This window comes from Haliotis asinina, chromosome 9 (genome assembly GCF_037392515.1).
Source record: "Haliotis asinina isolate JCU_RB_2024 chromosome 9, JCU_Hal_asi_v2, whole genome shotgun sequence".
NCBI classification, from domain to species: domain Eukaryota; kingdom Metazoa; phylum Mollusca; class Gastropoda; order Lepetellida; family Haliotidae; genus Haliotis; species Haliotis asinina.
In genome coordinates this window covers 439479-466695 of record NC_090288.1, presented here as the reverse complement: position 1 = coordinate 466695, position 27217 = coordinate 439479, and the positions used below count along the sequence as shown (strand labels likewise).

The 27217-nt window shown below is 44.2% G+C and overlaps 1 protein-coding gene across 1 annotated transcript in view; it reads left to right on the top strand.

Annotated features, from left to right (window-relative positions):
* The first annotated feature begins 4113 nt into the window (after nucleotides 1-4113).
* The window catches only part of LOC137295778 (importin-9-like), a 125145-nt gene continuing 102041 nt past the window's right edge, over nucleotides 4114-27217 (top strand). The window contains exons 1-2 of the mRNA XM_067827320.1: nucleotides 4114-4278; nucleotides 4595-4743. Of these exons, the coding sequence (XP_067683421.1) occupies nucleotides 4146-4278; nucleotides 4595-4743 (282 nt within the window). The 5' untranslated portion in view covers nucleotides 4114-4145. The remainder of the gene's footprint in view (nucleotides 4279-4594; nucleotides 4744-27217) is intronic.

Genomic DNA, 27217 nt, shown 5'->3' with positions numbered 1-27217 from the left:
TATTCTTATTAAACTATCCTCGGGACGGAAGTCATCCTCCACATCTTAATTGTCTGCATCTGTGGTAGTGCAGTCACTATGATAGCAGCTGTCACAGTCAGAATCTTGAGTTGTTTGGGCCTCACTATCCTGGCCTCCCTCTGTCTCATATACATGTATGCATGTAAATCTTTCTGCTCTGACTCCCTGAGATTCCTCGGATTGGAGAACCCTCCATAGCCGACTAGATTTTGCTTCAAGCAGTGGTGAATCACTGGGGTCATACCCTAGCACTTCAGAATTTGACCAATGACGTTACTGCTTACAATTTTGTTACTGCTTTGTAACTGCTGTTTTTGAGGGCGATGTTGTCGCTAAAATTTGCAACTCAGGATTAAAGAAACATGACCAGCTTTTCAAGTATCACTAGCCAGGCGGGCAAGCTTCACGATTAACCAGCATTTGACAAACTGGCAGTTATTTCGAACACTGATTCAGATCCTATAACATTAATATGAGTGATGTCATTTGGCAATCCAGAGATTGTTAAAAAACACAAACTCAAGGGGGTCTGAGATAGGGTTGACGAAGTCAGTAACGAGTATGGCTACCATCTGCAGCAATACATGCCAAGCATCTTCGTCTCATCGAACCCACTAAACGTGCAAGGAAAGCCTGGGGGATGTTCCATGTCTGCGGAAGAATCAGTCGCAGTTCTGGCAGTGTTGTGGGTGGATTTGGGAGGCATCGCAGACGTCGATCGCATAAACAGCAAGCCGACACCTCACTGTACTAGCCTCTGTGCCGAGGGATAGTTTGGGCTGTAAGAGTGGCTGGTTGAAATCTCCGGCGAAGGTGCTTGGTTCGAATCAACCTGTCTTGCCGAGGCGTTGTTACAGGCGGACGGCCAGTTCTGGCACGATCTCTGACGTGGGCATATTGCTGGTAACGTCTTATAATGTTTTTGTGGACATGGAATTGGCGTACAACGTCAAGTTGTGATGTTCCAGCTTCGACCATCCCAATTACTCCACCTGTCATTTTATATATAAAAATATGTATACTAATATACCTCATGATCTAGAACGTGAAGCGGTGCAGTGTTGGCTAAATAAGCATCCTAATGTTATTGAGTGCAATTTCACAAATATGTCCATCATGGAATGATTGAAATGTATTCTGGGAAACAACACCTTTCATTTCAACAAGTTTTATAAGTAAATAAACGGTACAGCCATGGGACCAAAAGCAGCACCTGCATACGCTACACTGCTGATGGGATATGTAGAAGAATTGCTATATTCCAAATTAGCAAATTCAATGGATGAAAAGACAGCAAAACATGTCCGTGAAACATGTGGAGGATATCTTGGCGATTGTTTTCGAACTTTTATTTCAACTGTAGAAGTGTTAAACCACTTTTGGAATATTTTGGATACGATCCATCCTTTGATTTATTTCACCATGGAATTCGACCAAAATGAGATATTATTTTTGAACGTAAAGGTTTTAAAGCGAGGCGACCAACTGAAAACAGATATTTACCACAAGTCGACGGACACGCATCAATACCTGCAATTCAAGTCATGTGACCCGCGTCATACAAAAGTAAATATTTCACATGCAACGGCAAGAGGTGTATGTACCATTGTTTCGAATGTGGAGACAAGAAATGTGAGATTAGAAGAACTGAAGGCGTATCTTCAACTGCAAGGATATCCACGTGGGCAGTTAACAATGTTGTTCATAAAGCAGTAACAGTTCCAAGAGGGACACTGCTGAAAACGAAAGAAACAAATACAGAGATGGCCATTCTACCATTTGTTTGTACTTACAACCCTAACAACTGTATAATTATGTCCTTAATAAAAGCGAATCTTTCAATTAAGTGTATAAAAGTGATAGTATAAAAAGGGGCTTGTTCAAGACTAAATTTATACGTAGCACTAGGCGGCCTAAAAAGCAAAAACAAATCCTGTGTCCATCTAAACATCCACAAGATACAAACACTGTCAGTGTAACAAAATGTCACAAACCTCGATGTAGGACTTGTTCAATCATTACCGAAGACTGCAAATTTGCATTTTGTGAAGACAAACTATTTACCAACAAAACCAACATGAACAACCACAGAAAAGGTGTCATAAATGTTTTTACATGTGCGGGATTCGACAAACATTATATTGGAGAAACTAAAATGCAACTACAGGACCGAGTGACTGTACACAGACAGCAAATTCCAGATCCGGATACGAGTGCGATGCATAAATGTCAGCAAACGCTTTGAGGAATGAGGAAATGACTAGTTTACCATGTTTCTGTTTTATCAATTGTTTAACAATAACAAACAATTACAGATGGAAAAAGAACAAATGATCATAAGGCTGGTTAAACCTAAGTTCAATTCAAAAGTATAATTGTGTATCCTTCTTACTGTAACTCCATCAGGATGGCGACATAGCTTAAGTTACAGTTGTGCGTCGCTTATGACGACACTTAGTTTTCAGTAATCACCCGAAGAGCCGTTGAACGGCGAAAGATCTTGTGGAGATGTAAAGGGGGCTTTGCAAGAAGAAATATCTGGACTCATCATTTCATCATTTATGCACACACACACACACACGCACGCACGCACGCACACACACATACACACACACACGCGTCCTGGGTCCAGCAAGCGTAGACTGATACCCACATACATATTTTGATAATTTTGAATGTATTCGAAAGGAAATTTATCTGGATTTCTCACAGTAAGAATCGCGGATGTATATTCCTCAATTTCTCACACAGAATTCAACGATATATATGGTTATCAGTGTACGCTTGTTGGACCCAGGACTCCATAACTCACACTGGTCGCAAGACACAGCATGTTGATTTCTTAGGACAGTCTTATCGCATACAACACAGTGGTGAGACATTGTGATGAATGATGTGTATCGGGTACATGTCTGTGCTTTAAATACAGTTTGAAGGGTGCGATGTTTTTACTTTCCAAACATTGTCGGCAGAGTAGACGCATTTATTATCTAAACATACTACACGCACCTGTATGAGAAGCACTTTCCAATCATTGTCGGCAGAATAGACGCATTTATTATCTAAACATGATGCAAGCAGCTTGGTGAGTGTTGGTGTTATATATTGATGGGCATACTTACCTGATATATTCCTGATATATAATATTATTAATTTATATTTCTATTTATATCAATCCAAAGTTCACAATCCAATAACGTCTACTTACCTAATATATCTGTTTTTATTTCACAAAGTCTATTTACGAAACACTAAATGTTTATCCAAAGTTCACAATACAATAAAGTCATCATATCAATGTTCATCCTTTTTAAAATTGTATATGGCGACGTTTTCACCATAACATTTGTAGTCGTTTTCGCCAAGGGAAGGTTCCGTTCTGTCCAAGCGGTGACGTTTTCGCCAGGTGCCGTTTTGCTGTGGTGACGTTTTAGCCTGCACCCATTTCTAGCAATACTGGGCCGCGTTTCACAAAACTCTCGTAAGCCTAAGATCTCGTAACTTTTCTCGTAGCATCCGTAGCTCCTGTGTTTCAGTATAGCAGGCACAATGGCTACGAGAAAACTTACGAGATCTTAGGCTTACGAGAGTTTTGTGAAACGGGGCCCTGACATCTGTGGTAGATTATCCCTGAGTGAACAAGTTATCACCATATAATCCTCGTTAGCCTATCACTTTTACATAGATCACACACTTTCTTAATTAGTAGTCTGCTTCAGTAATGTATATTACTAGTGGAGCTATCGTTCATCTTTCAAGAAGTTTTGAGTTTAATACGGTTAGCAAGGGAGGAGCGTAAGCGTGGAAAGGCCGACAAAGCGGATGAAAGTAAGAGGCGCAAGCGCTTATGGACAGGTACACCAGTCTATATACCAAGCACATCAGATATAGAACCAATGTTCAGTTCGGAATACGGATTTATTTTGTTTATTGGATTACTGGATCAACACAGTGTTAAGTAATTCTTTAAAACAGGGCAACTGATATATATGTATATTTATTTATTTATTCGCGTGCAAGTAATGAAATATACGTCCTCACATTCATTCTCATATAAAAAAACATATACAATCCAAATCCGACTGATCATTGCCCCGCCATTTCACACAACAATTTGAAGCAACATGGCGGGAGTTGGCGATAGAAATCGATCTCTGAAGGAAGTCGTCTTAGAAAGTCTAACAGCTATTTTGTCGCCTCAACATGATACGAGAACTGACGGAGAAAATCAGATTAAAGCATTAGAAGTGACAGAGGGTAACTATCTTTCGCGATTAATCTGAAATAAAATTTTGAATCATGGCACATGTTCAAGAGGGCAGCTCAAAACAAGCTTATGTCGAATGAATACTTCTATACCCATTATTACCTGGCGTTAAGACGGGGGCACTCATCACACTGATGCAAGTCTATGCGTCTGATGTAGGTTCGTAAGGAGATTTCTTCGTTTGTATTTGTTACCACTAACGCCGAATTGGTCATTGTCTGGATACTGCAGATGTCCACCACACCAGATATATTAATGCTCTCTTTTCCGTTTGGGTGTGAACATTTTGATCATTGTTTATTTCAGAGTTTGGTGTATTCTTGGCTGAGATCACTGTTGATGCCAGTGGACCTCTAGCGATTAGACAGCTGGCTTCAGTACTACTCAAACAATATGTTGAGGCCCACTGGTCACAGCACTCAGACAAATTCCGAGCGCCTGAAACGACAGAACCGGTGAGTTCTCATGACTTCAGTTGGTAAATAACTGATTATCGATTGGTGTACATCACATCCTCACACACAAATGTTCTATGTAAAGAATTGATTTGTGCTTGTAAGTTGTGTTTTTTAAAATGTAAGATGTCTCTGCTTTGGGATTGTAAGAAGCACCTTTAGAATTCAGCACCATAATTTTTCGTGAGGACGTTCCCAGCAGTAGGTCACATGTCAGTGAGACAGGCAACCAGTTTGTGAGAACGTGTCGGACGCGAACCCGCGACCTTCGAATTGTTAGCCTGAGAGCTAACTGACTGAGCTATGTCCACATTGTTGCACAATGTGCAAATTTAGCTAGTCATTCCTGTGACATCACGGAAATGAACAGAAAGAGTCAAATTGGTTGCGGACAATTACGAAGGTTACAGGTAGACTTGGTGCCTCGTGCTTTCAATCTACTGACGGTTGCCGAATGGTCCCGATATCATTTGGCACGACCGTCCTATTCCGTAATCTACAAGATACCATGCTGTGTTGAATGAGCCTATATTGTTCGAACTGAAAATGGTTGTTAACGTCAGGCGTCAGACGTTGATTTCACAGTGCATGCATGAATGGCGTGCTTGTATAAAAATCATTGTGTACTTTTGTGACAGAAGAGTGTTGTAGCGAACACAGTAAGGATAATGTGGTTCGCGCTAGGGAATGAGTGAGACATGGGCATGTTTGGTGAGTTAGACTTCGAATCATTATTGAAAATATGTAGATGTAGAGGTGAAAGTTGCTGGAGGCTGAATTCCATCAGCCCAAAATTTCGACATTAAACCATTTCATTGTTTATTTAACTTTTAACGTTTTTGGTCTCCCATTTTTCTTTGTGAACAAAGTATTAAAAATGCAAAAGGAAAACAATTGGTATTTATGCATTTACCCACTACATTGGATTAGGTCCCTTACCCTTACTCTTACCCGAACCCTAAACCCTAACCCTAACCCTAACCCTAACCCTAACCCTAACCCAACCCAAGGAATAATTCTAATAAATAGAATATGCTCACAGAACTGGAACAAAAATTGCTGATGTATCCAGTGTAATGAATTCTTACTGCTTCGAGAAATAAATATTTCCTTCTAATGGTGCAAATTACTGAATGACAAAGATATATATGTATATAAGTTTACAGTTATAATTCATTTGATCCAAATAGATACGTTTGAAACCGAAATATAGAATATATTTAGATTATTTTACATTGACCAAAACTGCGAAAATTAAAACATGGCACAATGTGACCAATGTAAGTCATTCTTACTACATTTAAAAATAGAAAATATATAAATACACAAAATATAATACCTCAGCACCTCTTGATACCAAGAAATATGAGGATATTAGTCAAAAAAGAAAAATATTTAAAACTGGTGCTTGCGAAAAATAGTGCATACGCCGGGAACTACTACTGGAAACTCTCAACATTGGTGGGTTTCTGTAATGCTGGTAGAGATGAAACATCAATGAGCGGAGCTTATACTCACTCGCTGAGCTTGACGACCTTGTTGCTACGCCAGCGTCATAGGGCATTGTTTCAAGAACATGCTTTTGAACAAAATCACCTGCAGTTACATAAAATTGTATTATGACATGTCTTTAAAGATTGTGGTGCTGTATTCTAAAGGTAGGCCGAATAATGGTGATAATAGTGAAGCTCCAAGCAAAAAAACGTTACAGAAGTTGTTTTCTGGCCACACCATGGTGAATTCAAACTTGTTTGGGTAATATTTTGCACTACTGACAACAGCATGACGTTCAAACAATTCACAAAATTTCCCACAGCATTGGGTGAAAAAGTGCTTTCAACAGCTTTGCTGTGCTGCGCTTTGCTGTTCCCATAATGCATGCGCAGTGAATAGGTTCGCGGAGCTTGAAACAGTATGAATGCTCGGAGTATGAGGTCATGAGTAGTAGTCTAGTCTTGGTTGTGTACATGAACAAGTAAATAATCTACTCATTACATAAAAAAAACTTGTTGATTGTGGTAAGCAGCAGTAGTATAGGGAATGACAGTCCGAAAACACTTTTCAAAAAACCCCTCTAAAAAGCCTCATTTACTAAATGAGGCTTTGGTGGGACCATTAGCTCTTGCTATTATTGCCCCTACTACAAAGCTACGCCATCACGTTTACCGTGACTTGGCAGGCGGTAACACTGTGCCGTACGGTACGATCAATAATTCTTCTCTTACAAAACCCCTACCCGGCCCATCCCTCAAGTAGTACAAGTTAGGTTCGTCGGCTTTCATATCCACTTTATCTATGTTGTAAGTTTTGACTGACCATATAGGATCGGTGGCTCGCTTACGACTATCGCCCCTATGTTATGTTTATATCGATGAAACAGTTTAACGTGAACCGCCTACGATCTCTTTGGTGTTCATAATAAAGGCTTGCTGGGCTTTTTGTATTCCCTGTGCTATGTACTTTTTTTTCTCGTCCTCGCTGATAGCAGACTTACGAGACTTGGATCGAATATCTTGTTTCATTCCGTTATATTTTTTGAGTTCAGAGAGGATTGAACGAAACTCCTCTTCTGAGATCTTACTATCAGAGAGTGCCGTGGAAATACGCTCACTCACTGTGTTTAGCTTTGCTTCAGCCAGAACCTTTATCTCGTCGTGTTTCAATGCCTTACGATTAAGTCTGCGTGATACTAACTTAAGCGCCAACCCTACCAACCCTGTCACCCCAGCCGTTATTTCAATACCTAGCACTATAGGTGCAGCCACGATGGTGGTTAACAACCCAACGCCTGCCGCCCCTAGTCCCATGCTGGTTGCCATAAGGGTAGTGTCAGCCCCGTCCACGATATTGAAAGCTCTATTATATTTTTTACATAGTGCTTTCCGCGTGTCACGGTCTTGTTCTAGTTGGCGTTTCATATCACATAACTGCCTCAAGCGGAACCCATCTACGGTTTCCAGCGTCTTCGCTACTTCCTCTACGACTGGGTACAGACCCATCCTATAATATATATTTTGAAAGATATTTTAATTGGGGTTCAGTTAAAAATCTTTCAATGTATTTGAAGCCTACAAGATCTAGACCATCAATCAGGGTAATAGGTGAGAGGTTAATAGACTTTCCTGTTGTAATAAAAACCCCACTGAGGCTTATTAAGCGGTTTATAGGGGCCCCGTGGGTATCCTGTTGTATAACAATACGACAATATTTGCCTGTGTGTTCATCAAACCAGTGTATTGACACCCCGGGTAAAATTTGTTGTTCTTTTGAGGTGTTTTCATTACCTAAATAGAAAAAGAAGACTTCTATGATGAGTGTGAAAGGGGGGGATATATCAAGATGTATGTTATATATATTATTGCGAAATGGTAATTTATTTGTTACTATAGTCCTTAACCTATTTTTCCCGGGACCAGCAGCCATCATGATTAATGACCTCTCCGGAATGAAATCCCCGACCCAACTACCGTTGTTCTTAATCTTAGAGATCACCCCATTTTCACCTATTGTGATATAAGGTGAGGCTGGTGTTAAGTTGACCAACCATTTGGGTTCTTTAAAATCTGATAACAGCACCCGTTTGTACACGTTGTCTTTGAAGTGTAGGATGTATAATTCATCTTCCTCACCAGGCTGATCGAATCCCTCCGTGTCTCCTAGGTCGTTAAGCGTAGTGTTGGGATGATGACTAGTCATTATTATACTATTATGATATAATTTCCAACTGGTTTTCTGATAATAATTCAGGGGTTAACTTAATACCCATGAAGTGTATGTTGTCAGGCAGGAAGATATTGATTAGTGATATCTTGTTTTCTACGATCACGTTGACCCCCTGCAGACTGGTCTTGGAGTCGACACCCACCCGCACGTAAACGTTGCAAACTTGATACTGGTGTCGTTTCACCCACCCGAGTTTGATCCCCTTCACGATCTCGACATCATTCACCGATGGTTCCCCTAGGTAGACTTTGATGAATAGTGTTGAGTTTGCTGGTAAACTCTCTAGTATCTTGACCACGCCTTCGAATTCAGACACCAACTGCAATTTCACGTTTTGTATGGCTGGTTTACTCGATAGCATGTGGGCTGCTATAGTGTTGACTGGGCTGACGACTATGCTACGTCTCTGAGTTGGGACGTAAGCCACGAGCAGGGTTCCATTGTTCACGACTTTGTTTAGGTGGTTGTCTTTGTTATCCGTGAACACGTAAGGGGAGACGAGTCTAATATTGAGAAACCATTTGTTATCAGGTAACAACACCCACTTGTCATCTTCGGTGAAGACGAGCATATATGGTTTGTTTTTGACGACGGTAGTGCTCTCAACATCGTCTAAGTCGAACAGTTTACCTCCGAATGATGGGTATATTCTCCAATTATTATCACCGGTGTTGACAAGGGCGTACTTAGTGTTGGCTGTTGCTCCTGTGGTATCTATCATATCACTTAGGGCTCCACCGGAGGAGACTTCAACGCGTTTGTAAATGTTGTTTTTCAGTTGCAAGGCGTACGTTTTACCATCTACTCCGGGAGCGTCGAAACCGCGTGTGTCTCCGAGGTCGGAGATCCCGATATTGACGCATTTTTTCACTCCGGGCCCTTGTGCGCTGGTCATGTTACGTGAAGCGTTAAGCTGAGGTATCCTATATTTACAGGATTATGATTTATATCTAACACCGATATTGTCAGTTCAGGTATGTTGCCCTGGGTTAATCTCTTATACTGCCGTGGTGAAAACGACTCGGTTCTACCGTCGTTGAATTTTTCAGTTTTCACCGGCACTGCTCTCAATATAGTGGAAGGGTGACCTCCTTGAATGTTATACGTTGTGCTCACCTGACCGAGATGAATGTACAGCTCTCGGTACGGTACTAGGTCGGGTAACTTCGTGCCTGTGACGGTTGTTGTTGGTTTTATCTCGTCAGGAGACATACCGAGTATCCTCGCTAATGGTCGGCCGAGCCTCAAGGAGGTTCTTCCGTTGTTGATTAACACCACTGTACCGTTTGAGTCGTTCATTTTGAGTTCGGCTCCCAGGGGTTTGAAGACCTCGTCGTTTAGAGAGCACACGCTGTAGTAGCCGTCAGTTATCTGACTGCGAGTTCCACTGACGAACAGCTTATTGTTGCTGATATTAATGTTAGTCCATTGTGGTAGGTAGGTGATATCGCAGAGTGCGACTTCGAGTTGACCTGACGTGTTATCGATCGCGTGCGTCAGCTGAACGGCCTCACCGCTCGTTATTCCTGGAAGTGTTATGTACATATTATAATATATGAATTATAAATTATAATATGGATTTAGCACACTTGAAAATCGTGGTGAATGCAGATGGTACGGGGTTTAAAACAACCTTTATTGATATCTTTGAAAAGTATGTCGTGTCCGTTAATAACGCGCAGGCGGTGGTAAACTGGAATCAAAACCCAATGCAGTTTTGGCAGAACCAACTAAACTTTGCTGTGTGGTGTGCGACGACAGGGTCGGGTGTGAAACCAGACTACGGTATAGACGAACTGAGTAAGGCGGTTATTTTGTTTCATATTTATTATCAAACGAGACGAATATTGAAGGAAATAAGTGCTCCTCTTCCCCAAGATAAAGCGTGGAGTATGACGAATAACCCCTATGATAGACGCGCTTATGAACGTGTTTGTGGGGAGTTTGAGATTCCAACGAATAAAGACTTTCGCCTTCCTGGTGTGAACCATGGTCTCGGTATAGTTCTCGTGTACTTCTACAGGTCCGGAAAATATTATGCCGGTTCTAAAGATGGTTCATACAACCCACACCGTCATACATTTACAGGCCCCACAACGAATGAAAAGATCCATGTCAGCTGTATAAAGCAAACCAGTCCTGATGCAGCCACAGCCTGGACTAAAATGATCTCAAAAACATCGAAAGGATTCACTCGTGCTGGTACAATACGCTTGAACGACTCGATTCGAACGTACGTGTGGGCGCTGTTGGGTGCGCAGTCGATGACGCGTTCTAACATCCTCGGTAAGGGAACTGCTTACGACGCTCAGACACAATTCGTTTCCAATGTTGAGGATGCTATCAATTCTCCAGTTGATCTCCCGAGGGCTATCGACCGTTACCAAAACGTGTTAGAATACGCCAGATCGAAAGTCAATTACGTGTTCGGCGTGGGGTTGTACATGGCTCCGAGTGATATGCAACTGAGAATAAAAAAAGTGGTGGGTTATAACAACAAAATAGTCATAGCCACGGCGGACCAAAAGTTGGGTATCAACCCCGATATTAACACCCCCTATATCCCACACATCCCACCACGTGAAAAGGGTATAGTGGCGCCACCCCCGGAGCCTAAAGTTCATGTGTCCCCCACACACCCTCATGTGCATGTTGGGTTACCCCCCTATCAGCAGCATATTGATAATAAAACGGCCCTGGTGGTTGGTGGGGTAACTTTGGGACTTATTTGGTTAAAGATTTCTTAGCCGCTACGTACACCAGACCCGCCACGGCGACGATGGCTGCCCACAGGTTTTGACTGAGCCACATGGCAGTTTTAGACAGAACGCTCAACAACCACGAGACGATGCTACCCAGGATGCCGGGAAGGGCTTCGGCTGCTTTACCAGCCAGTTTAGCTAGGCCTTCCCCGAGTTTTTTAATCCAGTCTTTAACACCTCCACCGCCACTTGGAGTTCCGCCGCCGCCAGGTGTGGAGGGAACTCCCATAGTACCCCCTGTTAGTGACACCACCAGGGTTGATATGATGAAACCCAATGCAGTCAGAATGCTGGCGATGGTGATCCCTTGCTCCCGGAACAATATCCGAATCCTGTCTGCTAACGTGGTGTCTCGGTGGAGGACTTGATTGATGGTTTCCCGTATACGGCTGACCTGGGATCTAAGCTTTTCTTTGTAGCCGGACGCTGTCTCCAACCAGGTCTGCCTTTCATCTTCCAAATTACGTATTCGTTCCTCAATGGTGGCTTTCATAGACTCGTCCTCAGTTTCACCGAGTTTTTTCTTTTCATAGGCGATGTGGTCGTCTATCTCACTTATTTTGGCTGTGCTTTTCCAGAGCTGACCACGAATGGTTTGCATCAACAGGTCCAACCCCCTCAGTTCCCGAACTGTAAATTCGAGCCCCGGGAAGGGTTTGTTCTCGTAGTCGGCCAACACTTTTTTAATATCATAAGTCATGTTTTGATCTGATGTGGCGTCCCTGATACCTTCCAGACCTTGAACTAACTTCGGAGGAATCTTAGGTCGCGCGCCACCGTAATCTTTGAAGCCTAGTTCCTTTTGGACAAACCGACTTCCATGTTTACCGGCCAATGTTGATAAAGCAAGCGGTTCTCTAGTGCGTTTATTCATAAGATCGATCCCCGGGCGAGACTTCAAACGCAGCGTGCCATTGCCATCAACAAAAAACTTGGAATCGTCTCGCTCCAACGGATATACGTAATGTTTATCCTTTTTTAAACCTTCATAAAATCCGTCGACGGCGCCTTTAAGGAGCTCGTCACCTTGCGAGAATGAGGTCTCCTGATCATCATTGAATGCCTGGGCACTATCGTCCCACATATCATCCATAGGTATGTCTTCATCCATTAGTATTAAAAATATATTTCATTTATATAACAATGTACGGTAGAAAATTAGATCCTTTCAGAAGATTGAGAGAGCCATTAGGTGCCAGAGCCGTGCGACAGTCGGTGACCATCACCAACAATCCCAGCAAGATAGACCAGAATCAAACTCTGCTGGTTAGATTTCCAAACCTTGGTGAGAATGACCTCATTGTACCAGGCACTGTTCGACTGGCGTTCAATATCACGTTGACCTCCGACAACGACAAACGCGAGCTAGTGCGGAACGTGGGTCGAGCTATCATCAAGAAAACGATCGTCAAGATCAGCGGTAACGAGGTACTGAGTATCGACGACAGCGACGTGTTTCACTGCTACAAGGATCTCTGGAAAAGCGAGAGAGAACGAGTCAATGATGTGTACCAGGGTATCAGCAAATCAACCCGGGCGCGCATAGGATACGTCTTCACGACAGACCAGCAAGACAAGCTATCGGACGGTGAAAAGGCTATCGCTCTAGCATACGGGAATCGATTCTGCGTGCCGCTCGACTTCGAGTTGCTCACGGGACACGCGCCGTTTTACCAGGCCGCGCTGGGTGATAGGCTCGAATACGAGCTCACGTTTAACGACTATAGCAAAGTAGTGCGTACGCCGAACGGTGATGAGGCCAGTTATGCCATAGACAACATCTCTCTGGAGTTCGACATGGTCACTAGCCCGGAGCTGGCCAGGCAGGTTCGAAGCCAGTACTCTGGGAAGATGGCTATCCTGTACGATCGCGTACTGAGACATAGATCAGTCGTGCGAGATAAGAGCGACACTGTGTGGAATATCAACCTGAACGTGCCGGCGCGATCGATGAAAGGTATCCTAGTCGTCCCCGTGGAGGATTACGATCCATTCCGGAGGGACAGCGAGAAGTTTTTCAACCCCGAGATTGAAAAGGTGGAAGTGACCATCGAGGGCGTGCCCAACCAGCTGTTCAGTCATGGTATGAGACCACACCAGCAGTGGGATGAGATAAAAAAGCTACCAGTGGGGGATTATATAACAAAGGACCTGGACCTCGGCTCCGTGCAGATCGGTGAATACCTGACCACCAAGTACGCCCTATGGTTGGACATGCGATCCACGGATGATGATAAACTGCACGGTAGCGGGCGCCGTATAGATAACGGCAGCGAAGGGATAACCATCCAGATTACTAAGAAGGCTCAAACCGCTGGTAAGTTGAAATTATATCTGTACGTTATTATGGACGCGCAACTTAATATAGACAATGGGAGATTCGTGCAAGCCATCTACTAGTGGGGGAGACCCCCTGGGGTTACCCACTGACCCACACTGCGCTATCATATGCGGGCAGACTGGCTGTGGGAAGACCGTTTTCGTGTTGGATATGTTGGAGGGTTACTACAAGGATGTGTTCGATAACATCGTTATCATGTGCCCTACTCTGGGCATGAATAAAACGTACGCGCGACCTTGGGTAATGACGGACCCTGACGTACACAAAATCGACCCTGGAACACGCCTGCAGGACTGGTTGAAAGCTCTTCACGAGAAATTTAAAGGGGAACCGACGCTGTTTATACTGGACGACTGCAGCGCTAATCGCGAGATAACAAAAAAGAGAGACATGCTATCGTACCTGGCCTTCTCCGGCCGGCATGCAAATCACAGCGTCTGGGTGCTAACGCAGAAGTTCAACTCGGTGTTGAAAGACCTCAGGGAGCAGACGCGATGGGTGGCCTTATTTCACTGTAAGGACAGGGATTCGTTTGAGGAGTGTTTGAGAGAGAACGATGTGATGAGTAAATTAGAACGGGAACGGGTGAAGAAACAGCTCGCTGAAACTAAACACGCTAAGCTCGTTCTAAAGACCGACCAACCAGTAGCATATATAGTATACTAAAGCTAAGCAAAGCTAAGCTAAAGCTAAGCAAAGCTAAGCAAAGCTAAGCAAATGCTAAGCATAGCTATGATATTTGAAGTATTTGTCGTGTGCAACTTAACCTTCATTTCTCTGTGTTTTGTCTGTATCGGGTATTATATAGTTAAAACTAAATCTTACTTGTTATATTATAAGATGGAGTGTGAGGAATTGCTCGAACAATTATCACCCGCAGGCCCCACTGATGACAAGCGAGAGAAACTGGTGGCGTTGGCTGTTGGCGGCAAAGCCAAACATTACTTTGGAGACTACACCCCGGATAAAATTCACAAAATGTCAGCCGAAGAAATCGATAAGCTGTACGCTAGATACGAGTCCCGGCTCGGAGCAGAAATGACAAAGACAATAGGATCGGCTATGACCCAGATATACACCGGTATTGTATCACAATTCCTTCCCATTCCACCAGAGCGCCGACTTTACCTGTGGGAGGACCTCGAGAAAGACCCTTTTATCGAACACGCCGTGAGCTCTATCAGCTGCGGGCTGTACCACAAATATGGTATGTTGTTGGCTCCAGTGACGGCGGCGATTATCACAGCAAAACATTGTCAATTTGAGAGAAAGAATAATAATAATAGTATAGATGGATGCTGCACAGGAGGAGACCCCAGTGGTGGTACCCCCCACACCCCAAACAGTGAGTCCCGAGGTGACGGTGGAGACCACTTCAACAGTAACCAGACAGAAGAATCCTAAGAGAGTAGCTGCCGGTAAAAAACGGTGGTGTAACCAACATAAAGTGACCAACCCAACCCGACTGTTGTTGGTTGTAGGTGTAACTGCTGCCTTGGCTATCTCGTGGTTATACGTGGGGGTACCCTCCCACAGTGAGCCACCACCCAACAGTGAGCCCCCCACCCCCACTATTGATCCGCATATCATGTTATAATTTAAAATATTTTATATCATATACATAATGTCTGAGGGGAAAACGTTCGTCAACGACGCATACCACGCCACAGTGGTAGCCAGTCTAGCAGTAGGGTACGCTCGGTTGACTAAAATGGTGCTTAAACAACCAACTATCAAGCTAGATTTCAACCTGCAGGATATGGGTATGCTCATAATGAACCTTGGTATGGCGATGGCCACAAAAGACATCCTAGTAAAACAAGGAATAATACCTGATAATATAATGAAATAAATATAGGGATGGCCACGATAGCTATGATGGTCGGTGGGGCGTTAGTGAATGCCCTGGCATTTTCCGGGAGTAATTTCCTCTTCTCGAAACTACGAGATGATCACGCGGCTGAAATACAGGAAGAAAGGAAGCGACACGATCTCGCTACTGAGAAATTACAAAGAGCACAGGCCGAGTACGCTAAAAAACGCCTCCAGAGGATCGATTTTATTAACGAACAACTCACGCGTGAAAACCATGCCGTTCAAACATTCAACGATGTTGATGAAGCAATGAAAGAATACTATCTACTAACTGGTAAACAATTGGAACCGCTCAATAAACCCACACTCGCTCAGTACTACACACCATCCAAGGGACAAATGAATCGTGAACTGGGCTTCATAGTGTTGGGTATAGCAGCTACTGCGTTGGTTGCAAAGCAATTAAACTAAAATACCTATATAAGTAAACATGAGACCCGCTCCATACCGATGCGAATACATACTTATGGGGAAGACCGAGGCCTGTGGTAGGAAATGCAGGAATCAGGGGTTCTGTTGTTTCCATATGGGAAGTCCTAACTACACGTGTTCTGTGTGTGGTATCGGGGTTAAAGGGCACTACTGTCTATGTAAAGCTCACGGAGCGAACGTAGTCAGACATCAACTCATATACGAGAATAAAAAAGGCTACATAAAAGAACGTAGGCGACTGCTCAAGATAGACTCCAATTAGAGATTATACACACCTATGTATAGCTATGTCTGTGGAAAACATATTCAAATATGAACTGGCTTTATGGGGCAGCTTCAGATTTAAGATAATAGTGGACGTGGTATGGATTAAAGAGGGTGTTAAGTATACTCACCCCTTCGAATGGGAGCGGGATATCACGTCTCAATACCATATAGAACGTTTTTCGAGTATAAGTGAATACAAGGAATACTATACCCAAGGCGAGTACTGGATTGAAACAGCCACACTATATATTTTACCAGGTACGTGGGACGATTTGACAGAATGTCTAGAATTGTACCCGGCCACCAGAAAATATTTTTTAAGAGTTACCTCCCCTTTACTACCGACCAATTAGACATTGATTCTCTTAGGTGTAAACACTATGGCTACTGTGCGCGAGCTCAAGCGGGCCGCAAAGCAGAGAGGTGTGATCGGGTATTCTAGAATGCGGAAGCCAGCATTGTTGAGATTACTAGGTTTAGAAGTCCCTCCTACGGTAAAACAGTTAAAAGCTCAAGCGAAACAGCTTGGATACACGGGTTATTCAAAACTGGGGAAAGCCGGGTTAACCACATTGTTATCACATGCCCCAGTAGCACGTCCAACTGTAAAACAACTGAAAGCCGAGGCACACGATTTGGGTTTAGGCGGGTATTCTCGTATGAGAAAACCACAGCTTGTAGAATTATTACGACAGAATAGAGCTATTGACCTACAGTTTGTGCGCACTGAGCACGCCGTAGGCAATTATTTGAGAGGTTGGCGCATGCACATTGATAGAAACATAGACATTACAGATATTAAGCCTCTGATAGCTGATAAGGTCAACCAGGAACTAAATAATCTAGGAAGTATCAAGTTTCAGATCACAGTGAAAATGTCGCTCGATAAGCAGGTTGGGAGTACCACTGAGTATGTTCAGCCTTACTTCCGAGGTAAACAAGAGGTCGTCACACATGCAGAGACCATTGACGCATCAATCGATACAAGTTTTCAGCAGATACGAGAATACCTAGAACGCTACACACACTTAGGGTCCGGGTGGGCTGTAGATAAAATCGATAATGTCTATCTAGATATAGCTAAATACGTGCCGTTCAGAGGTGGGTCATACCTAGCCTTGCCTCCCTACTATAAGAACAAACAAGCCATAGTAAACGTTAAGAATAGAGGAAACGATTGCCTGAGGTTATCTATCAGGTCAGCCTTATTTCCAGCTGCCACTAATCCGAACAGGCCTTCTAATTATCCACAGGACGATGGGCTCAACTGGGATGGTATAGATGAACCCACCCCAATATCCCAGATCACTAAAGTAGAAAAACAGAATAATCTGGCTATAAATGTCTTTGGACACGAAGGTAACACAACAATAGTACACAGGGTCAGCCCGGTGAAGGATTGTCAAGTTATTAATTTATTCATGATTCAAAAAGGTGAAAAGTATCACTACACGTGGATAAAACATCTCAGCCGGTTGTTGCACGACCAGTCGAAACACGTTGGGGAAAAACACTTTTGTGTACGATGCCTACACTGTTTCAGTCGGGCCGATTTATTAGAATCCCACCTGGAGGATTGCCAAGGTGTTGGGCAGACGGCCATACGAGTCGACATGCCTAAGGAAGGTGAAAATATCCTAAAATTCGACAATCACAAGAATCAAATGTCTGTGCCTTATATCATATACGCCGACTTCGAAGCCTTAGTTGTAGGGGAATCATCCACTAGTGGGAGTTTCACACACAAAACACAAGAGCATAAAGCCTGTTCGTTTGGATACATTGTCGTCCGTTGTGACGGGGAAACGAAAGCTCCTGTAGTGTATAGGGGTCCTGACGCGGCTGAAAGGTTTCTAAAGTGCTTGCAGGAGGAAGAAAAAATTATTAGGAATGCATTGTACAGAATCGCTCCCATGCGTATGACCAGAGCCGACAAGATAGCTCACACCAGTAGCACTAACTGTCATGTGTGCGACTCGCCACTTAACGGTGATTCGGTGAGAGATCACTGCCACATAACTGGTAAGTATAGAGGCGCCGCTCACAGCGCGTGCAACCTCAAGCTTAAAATCAATCCTAAGACAATAAACATCCCCGTTGTCTTTCACAACTTGAGAGGATACGACTCTCACTTGATCATGCAGGCCATCGCGAAAATCGATGGTAATATATCATGCATCCCAAACAACATGGAGAGATACATCTCCTTCAGCTTAAACGGACTTAGGTTCATTGACTCGTTTCAATTCCTCCTGTCGTCACTCGACAGTCTAGTCAAGGCCAACAATACCTTCCCTATCACAGATCGATACACAGACGCCGAGACTAGACACTTGCTCATGAGGAAGGGCGTATACCCATATGAGTACATGGATAGTTGGGCTAAGTTCACCGAGACCAGACTACCTCCTATCGACTGCTTTTATAGCAAGCTGAATGAGGCGTCCGTCTCACGAGACGATTACTCGCACGCGATTAACGTATGGAATAAACTGGGTTGTAAGAACCTTGGCGATTATCACGATCTGTACTTGAGGACAGATGTACTGCTGTTAGCCGACGTGTTCGAGACGTTTCGGCAAACATGTTTCAAGCAGTATAAACTCGACCCCGCATGGTATTACACCAGCCCAGGTCTGTCGTGGGACGCCTTGCTTAAAAAGACAGGAGTTAATTTAGAATTGCTTACAGATTACGACATGCACCTATTCATTGAGAAAGGCTTGCGAGGTGGGATTTCCATGGCATCCAAACGATACGCGAAAGCAAATAATCAATACGTGAAAGGTTACGATCCTAACAAACCAACCAATCACATTCTCTACCTCGACGCAAATAACCTGTACGGCTGGGCCATGAGCCAGTATCTACCTACAGGAGGATTCGAATGGGTACCAAACGTTGATGTTATGAGCATTACATCAGATTCGAACAAAGGGTATATCCTCGAAGTTGACTTAGAGTATCCCAAGGAATTACACGCATCGCACAACAGCTATCCCCTTGCGCCCGAACGTATGAAGGTTAACACAGACTGGATGTCTAAGTACCAACATAACTTGTCAGGTGGTCGTGTGGCGGACGTTGAGAAACTCGTGCCTAACTTAATGAATAAGACCAAGTACATAGTTCACTATCGCAACCTACAGCTGTACCTGTCATTGGGTATGAGGCTGACCAAAATACACAGGGTGCTCATGTTCGACCAGAGCCCATGGATGGAGCCCTACATCAGAATGAACACAGACCTACGAAAAAAAGCCACCAGTGATTTTGAGAAAAATCTCTACAAGCTCATGAACAACTCGGTGTTTGGTAAGACTATGGAAAACCTGAGGAAACGCGTAACCGTGAAACTGGTTAGATCTAGTGAGGAAGACAAGCTCAGGAAATTGATAGCCAGTCCGGCATTCAACCGTAATAAAATATTCACAGACGACCTAGTTGCCATACACATGAAGAAAAGCCACATAAAATTCAACCGACCTGTTTACGTTGGGATGAGTATCCTCGATTTATCCAAACACCTGATGTACGACTTTTACTACAACGAGCTCAAGAAACAGTACGGCGACAGGTGCGAAGTGCTGTACACTGACACGGATTCCCTGCTGATGGAGATTCGAACCGAGGACGTGTACGAGGACATGAAAAAACACATCGATTTATACGACACCAGCGACTATCCTAAGACCCATACTATACACAGCACGGTAAATAAAAAGGTCCTAGGTAAGATGAAGGACGAGTGTGCTGGCACGCCAATAGCTGAGTACATAGGTTTGAGGCCTAAGATGTACTCCATATTGAAAACCGACAATAGTGAGATCCGAAAAGCTAAAGGGGTTAAGAAGTATGTGGTGAAACAACACATCAAACACGCCAGATTCAAGGAGGCCCTGTTCAAGACCCGTACCTTTAGGCATAAGATGAACACGCTTAGAAGTGATGGACATAAGATATACGGACTGACTATAAACAAGACGTCCCTATCGCCTATGGACACGAAACGTTGGATAGCTATTGATGGTATAAACACATACGCGTATGGACATGAAAAAATTTGAGGCTATTTATTACAGCCCGCGTGGATATTGGAAAGGAGCTAGCGCAGTAGATAAGCTATCTAAAATGGCACGAGTATCACCAGAGAAAGCCAAAGCGTGGCTTGAAAAACAAGCCCTGTGGCAGATCTATTTGCCGGCGCCACGCTACGTACCTAGAAGGAGTTTCGGAATTAACATACCTAATAGCATTCACCAGGCAGACCTACTATTCCTACCTCACGATAAGAGGTACAAGTATGCCTTAACCGTAGTGGACGTAGCCAGTCGTTACAAGGAAGCCGAACCCTTGACCACGAAAGATTCGGCCCAGGTAGCCAGAGGATTCGAACGTATATACAAACGCAGCCCGCTGACGTGGCCAACAGAGCTGCAAGTTGACCCCGGACGGGAGTTCATGGGTGCCGTGTCACAACTGCTAGCCAAACACGATACGAAGGTCAGGCGTGGCACGGCCGGAGCCCATCGCAGCCAAGCCATAGTTGAGAGATTTAATAGGATTTTGGCTGAGCGCTTGTTCGGCCATCAGTATGCTAGGGAGATGACCACCCCTGGAAAACGATCGACCGAATGGGTCACGAGGTTACCCGAGGTGGTGTCGGCAATCAACCATGAAGTCACCCGTCTCACCGGTAAGAAACCGGCAGACGCTATCAAACTAAAATCAATAGTTGCAGAGTCGGCCGCTCCATTGCGTGGGAAGGAGAAACAGATACCGGATAGGGCCCTAGTGAGGTATCTATACCAGCCGGGGGAACACGAGGGCGATAGCCGTAAGCGAGCCACCGATCCTATATGGTCAGTCAAAACTTACAACATAGATAAAGTGGATATGAAAGCCGACGAACCTAACTTGTACTACTTGAGGGATGGGCCGGGTAGGGGATTTGTAAGAGAAGAATTATTGATCGTACCGTACGGCACAGTGTTACCGCCTGCCAAGTCACGGTAAACGTGATGGCGTAGCTTTGTAGTAGGGGCAATAATAGCAAGAGCTAATGGTCCCACCAAAGCCTCATTTAGTAAATGAGGCTTTTTAGAGGGGTTTTTTGAAAAGTGTTTTCGGACTGTCATTCCCTATACTACTGCAGCCTTTGTCACAGAGAAAGCTCAATGTCTGGTTTATTGACACCTATATGTCTGCCTGCCTGTCTGCTAAAGACAATATGCAATACAGCTTCAGTCATTGACCACATGCAATTTGAACTTAACACCTATCTGGCTATACGCCATAAACAAAATAAAGTGATTTATGACTCGTGCACCTGAGTCCTGTCTCTGCCACATTATGTAATTAGGCTGGCGTGATACTTGTACACATGGCATGTTTTAATGTCTTAAGGTTACAAACAAACTACACTGGCCCAAAAAAGAAACGCATAGGTGAAAATCCAATGTTATGAGAGATGATTTATTAACTTAAATTGCACAAAAAGTAATGGAACTTGAGCAATGATAATTCACACGGGTATGAACAAATGTGTGTCAAGACATATACAATCATTCACAGTGGTATTAAGCGTCTCTATTTTCCATGGCATAGTGAGAAAGTCAGTATCTGGTGTGACCACCACGGGCATCAATCACTGTTCTCATCGCCTGGGCATTGACTGTATAAGACGTCGTATCCGCCTTTGTGGGATTCTTCTCCACTCATCTCGCAACGCATTCACCAACTGTAGACGTGTCTGTGGCTGCGGCTGTCGACGTCGTAACCGTTTACCCAATTGGTCCCATAAATGTTCAATTGGGTTCAAATCCGGCGATTTTGAGGGCCATGGAAGAACTGTAATGTTGTTGTTGGCAAGGAAATCCGTGGTAATGCTTGCTGTGTGCGGTCTTGCATTGTCGTGCTGGAAAATTTCCCTTCTAGCGTCAATTGTAGGAACAACATGACGGTTCAGAATTTCATCCCGGTAGCGTACAGCATTGAGATTCCCTTGCGCATGCACCAACTGTGTCCTGCCGTTCATAGATATGTCTCCACCACCGTGTCTGTTGACCTCACGAACGCACTGTCGAGCATATCTCTCATTTCGACGTCTGTAAACACGCATCCTTCCATCATGTCTGTACAGCAGAAAACGTGACTCATCGCTGAACCAGATCCTCCTCCAATTCAAGAGGTTCCATGCCCGAGCGTTCCTGCACCACTGAAGACGTGCACGACGGTGATGGGGATGCAGAACAGGTCCTGCATGAGGTCGCATAGGTCGAATTCCATGCTCTCTTAGGCGATTCCTGATGGTTTGTGGAGAGACTCTACGCAGCCCAGGAACGTGATCAGCGGTATATGTAGCAGTGACGGCCCGATTATGCAGATGAAGCACCCGGATGTAGCGGTCTTGTGCTGGAGTTGTCACCCTTGGTCTCCCACTCCTTGGACGGTCTCTGGTCGAGTTGTGTTGCGTGTATCGTTGCCAGAGACGGGAAATCGTGCTCTGCCTCACATTCAGACGTCTGGCAACTGATGACTGACTTTCCCCAGCTTCCAGACGTCCAATGGCTCTATTTCTTTTTTGTTCATTTAACCTTGGCATTTTTCGCGTCGCATAGAAAGAAATTCGAAGAATGAATCGCAACAGGACCTGTCCCCTTTTATAGCCATCATAATCAAGATTGAGATCCTGCATTTGCACGTGCATAATGCTTTCAGATTTTCCCACGTGCAGATTATACAAAGCGTTTTCAAGGTGCTGTGGTGTGGCGAATAATCACCAGAGGTTGTGTTTGTTTGTCTGTTTTGGTTGTATTGACTATAAAAACACTTAATATTTACATTAATTGTCATTCCATTCCATATTTTCCGAAAAAATCTACTTTAAAAATGAGATTTCAGCTATGCGTTTCTTTTTTGGGTCAGTGTACATCCATTTTTCTCGGATGACTGGATGACTGATGGAAACTGGTGCAAATTCTTGTCAGTTTCAAGTCCTGCTTTGTACTTGGACGAATGACAGTTTCCAGCCACGCAGTAGTTCACCATGTCTACTGACTTGTTTGATTTTTTTGTTGCATGTGACCTTTAAGATTGTTTTCTTATGCTTCATCTGTTCTTGAACCATAAGATGGGGTCCATCGTCTGCAACATTTGCTGGCTCTCATCCATCAACCTATGGCCCCTCCAGGCTTATAGTCTGCAAGCTTTGTTTTGTACTGAGCAACTGTCATGAGAGTGTGGAGAGTGTTCTTGACTTCAGTTTAGATCTCCAGTCATTTTTGACTCTCCCCATCATTGAATACTCCTTCTCACATTCTGCAGATGACACGGTCATCACAAGAGATATTTGAACCAAGGCAAGTATGTTTTGTGGACCCAGGCAAGCATGTTTGGATACTTGTTTTATCATCCTTGACCATAGGTCAATGTAACTCAGATGATTCTGATATCTCTTCTGGAAGGCACAAGCTTCATTCAGAAGATCAAGCAAGTCTGTCAAACAGGATTCCTGTGTGATGCCTCTTCTTGTGAGGTAGTCAGAGAAATGGTTCTCAGTCTTCTCAGTCTGGCCCCTACCATAGTTGACCAAGGAACCTTCTGGCCTATTACAAGGGGAGAAAATGTGAATAGCCTCCATCAGATCACTATTTCCTTCAAATTCTGCTATCCTGGAGAAAAGACTTTGTCTTTTTTGTCAGACTTTGAAATTCATTAACAGCTTCTTCATCATTGTCTCCTTGGAAAGTCCACGTTTCTGTTTATCAAGGTTCATTGACCTGTAGTACTCATCCTGATCCATACTTGCCTGTTTATGAAATCTGGCGCCATTTGGTCTGTGTCTGTTTCAGTAAGTTTGATACAAGCTGCATGCATTCTTACTGGAATGAGATCTATTGAAGTGTCATTGTCCTGAAAACAATTTGACAAGGAAGCACAAGTTGCAAAATAGAGTAACATCAAGTGTAAGAACAACAAAATATCCAGAGACTTCAGACAGTCTATAATATGTCTTGCTGTACTCTGTTTTGCAACCTGGCTGCAGTTGATGCTGATTGCAGTGTAGTCAGTGTGGATTGCTTTCTGTGCACTGCTTTTGTGATTTCCCACCTTGTCCCAAATATGTTGACAGGCCTACTGATTTTGTCACCCAGTGCATCTCCTGTCTCTTGTAGACCTGTCCAGTGCAGAGGTGAATATTGGTAAATATCATCCATCAACTTATTTATCAAGTGTAAGCAAGTAAAGTGAGGTTCTTTCCAGCACGTTTCATGGCATGTTATTGTGTGTGTGCTATACATGGGATAGAAATAATGTGAGGGACATCATTTTATAATAATACTGCAACACCACCCTTACTTGCCATCATTGCAGACACCCAATCAGAAGTGAAAGAAACAACACTGTCTTTCCAGTTTTCAAATTCCCCATCCTCTATCAGCAATTTGTTCATAGCATCATAAATGCCAGTGGCATCAGCTGTCTCAACACCTTTAATAGCTAAGAATTTTTTGACAGGTTTAAAGTGCATTTGTTCAGAATATCTAACATACACATTCTCCCTCATAGTGTCGTTAGGGTACATATATGCATTTTCTGTTGCTGAAAATGTCGTGACAGTTGTATGAATGTTTTAATAAAATATGGTACAATACACAGAAAAGTCTTTTTTGTTCATTATGCATCCCCTCACCTCATACAGTCACCTCACTGCCACGCATGCGCAGCCAAACAGGGTAAGCATCAAAGCCTGTATCATTCCTTCTGCTGTCACTCTCACAGTTCACACGTGCGATAGTGTCTATGCTGATTCACTTCCTTGAAGAATGTCCGAGTCTTGAACTACTGAATGTATGGTTTTATTCATTCTAAGGGAACGTTAAATTGCCTTTGCAGTCAGTTATGTCTCATTTTATGTGACTTTGTATTATTGTTTATGCTGTCTTTCCCATGGATTACGCAAGTGTACCAATGCAGGAAGTTAGCACGCATCTACGGTGATGTGTGAGCCGTTATGGGGATGGGCAAGCTATGGTTGTCTACATCTTGCCTCTTGGCACCTACACAGCAGACCTTGCTGGCCCTTCCATTTCGGACAGGGGGCGATGTTTCAGGGGGCTCAGCAGGTCATACGGGAGGCTGCTGCAGTGGCAATTTGCGTCAAGGATTCCAAGGTCTTGTTGGAACAACCATGGGCTTCTTGCTCCCACACTTCCGTCACGTCTTCCTCCTCAGATGTCACAGCCTAAGCCTGAGTCTGGCTCTGGCCACTTGGCAGGGGAAAGAGGAGGAGCTGCTCTGCCAAGGGTAAGAGTAAGGAACAGTCTTTGTCATCTGGTTCCCTGCAACCTTTTCACAGTTGCGGGTGATCTGTCCCAATCCCCCATTAGGCAGTGTCAGCTAGTTCATCTGCAGGGGACTTCTTACGCCATCTTACCACATATCCTCCCGGAGTACGAAACTCTTGGGTGCTGTCCACCAATCGTTTCTGCCATTGACCGCTGTTGATGTGAGGTCTGCCAGAGTTCACTGATATAAGGCACACTCTGGTGCCATCATGTCCAGTCAAGGCGGGTATCCTGTGCAACAAAGTTTGCCATTGCTGGACAAGTCCCCAATAGAGCGGGGTTTTATTCCTTGTTCCAAAGAACGGCGGTTTCCGTCTCATTTTCGAGGTGAAGTGGTTGAACGACATGTTATAGTTTCCATCCTTCAAGATGGAGATGCTTCACTCGGTGATCTCCTCTGTTCAGCCCAGCGCGGTTGAATCTCACAGTTCCAGGGTGGTTGTCTCCTCACCTATTCAGTGTCGGGAATCTCACCAAGGGGGTCCCTTTGGAATTCCAAACGCCATCTCAAACAGTTCAAACTTTCAGGCAGGGTGTGTGTGCCGAGGCCAGTCTCCACATCAATGTCTTAGAACTGAGAGCTGTGCGGTTGGTTTTCGAGGTGGTTCGTCTTCAGTTGGACAACTGTACGGCCATCCATGACATATATCCTGAAGTGAGGCAGCATGGTGTCCCGAGCGCTCCTTCGGGAGACATGGGAATTTTTCCTCTGGTGCGATCAGTATGACTGTCAGGTGATTCCAGTTTATCTCTCAGCGCAGGGGGGTCCATGCATCAGTGGATGCTCGATTGGCGAATATTCCGAGTTATCTCCCAGTTGTATGGTGCATCTGTTTGTGTCAAGTGGGATGAATCAGATACCTGTGTTCTGCTCACTAATGTTGGACCAGAAGGCGTTGGCCTCTGACACCTTCCTGCTGGACTGCAAGGGCAAGGTTCTCTCACTGCCCAGGTCCTCTCCCAGCTGTCCACCCAGCCAACTCGGCTGCTTGTGCTTCTGGCACCACTTTGGCAGTCACAGAGCTGGTTTCCGGTAATTCTCATTTTTCTGGCTCAGCCTCCAGTTCTATTACCTTTGCGACCGGACATTCTCACTAAGAAAGGTACACCACGCTCCAGTCCAAGCATTCAGTTGGTGACTTGGCCTCTGTCAGGACTAGCCTCGAGGCACGTAGAGTTCCATCAGCAGTTGAAGACACAGTTCTGGCTTCGAGGCAGGATCCGACAAACGTTCAGTATGAGGATAGTCTGAGTATGGAGTTTCTGCAAGCTAGTTTGAAGGAAGGTTTGGCGGCTTCAACACATTCCCGTGATCGAGCGCATTTTGGCTGATCTGTTCTCTAGAGTGGCGAGTGTTTTGGTTGTCTGGAAGGTTGACAATGTTTGTATTTGTGTATAATTGATATATCCACTGATGCTATTTCCTGCAAATTTTGATTCTTGTAAGAGTTGCTATGTCGGTTGTGAGTTAGGTTTTTCCCTTCAGGTGCTCTCTATTGATTTCACTATGTGGGTGGGGTTGTTACGTTCGCAGTACGTGCATGCTTCTTTACTTAACTTCTGAGATCAGCTCTCAGTAAATATGCTGCCTGTCGGTTCCCTCCCATATTGCCTCTTGCAGCTTTGGGTCAGGTCACAGGTGAGTGTTTTTGCGTAAGCTACTTCTTACAATCATGATTGCTGTTTATTAGGTGCCGTGCCAGAATTCCCTCCTGCATAGTCTC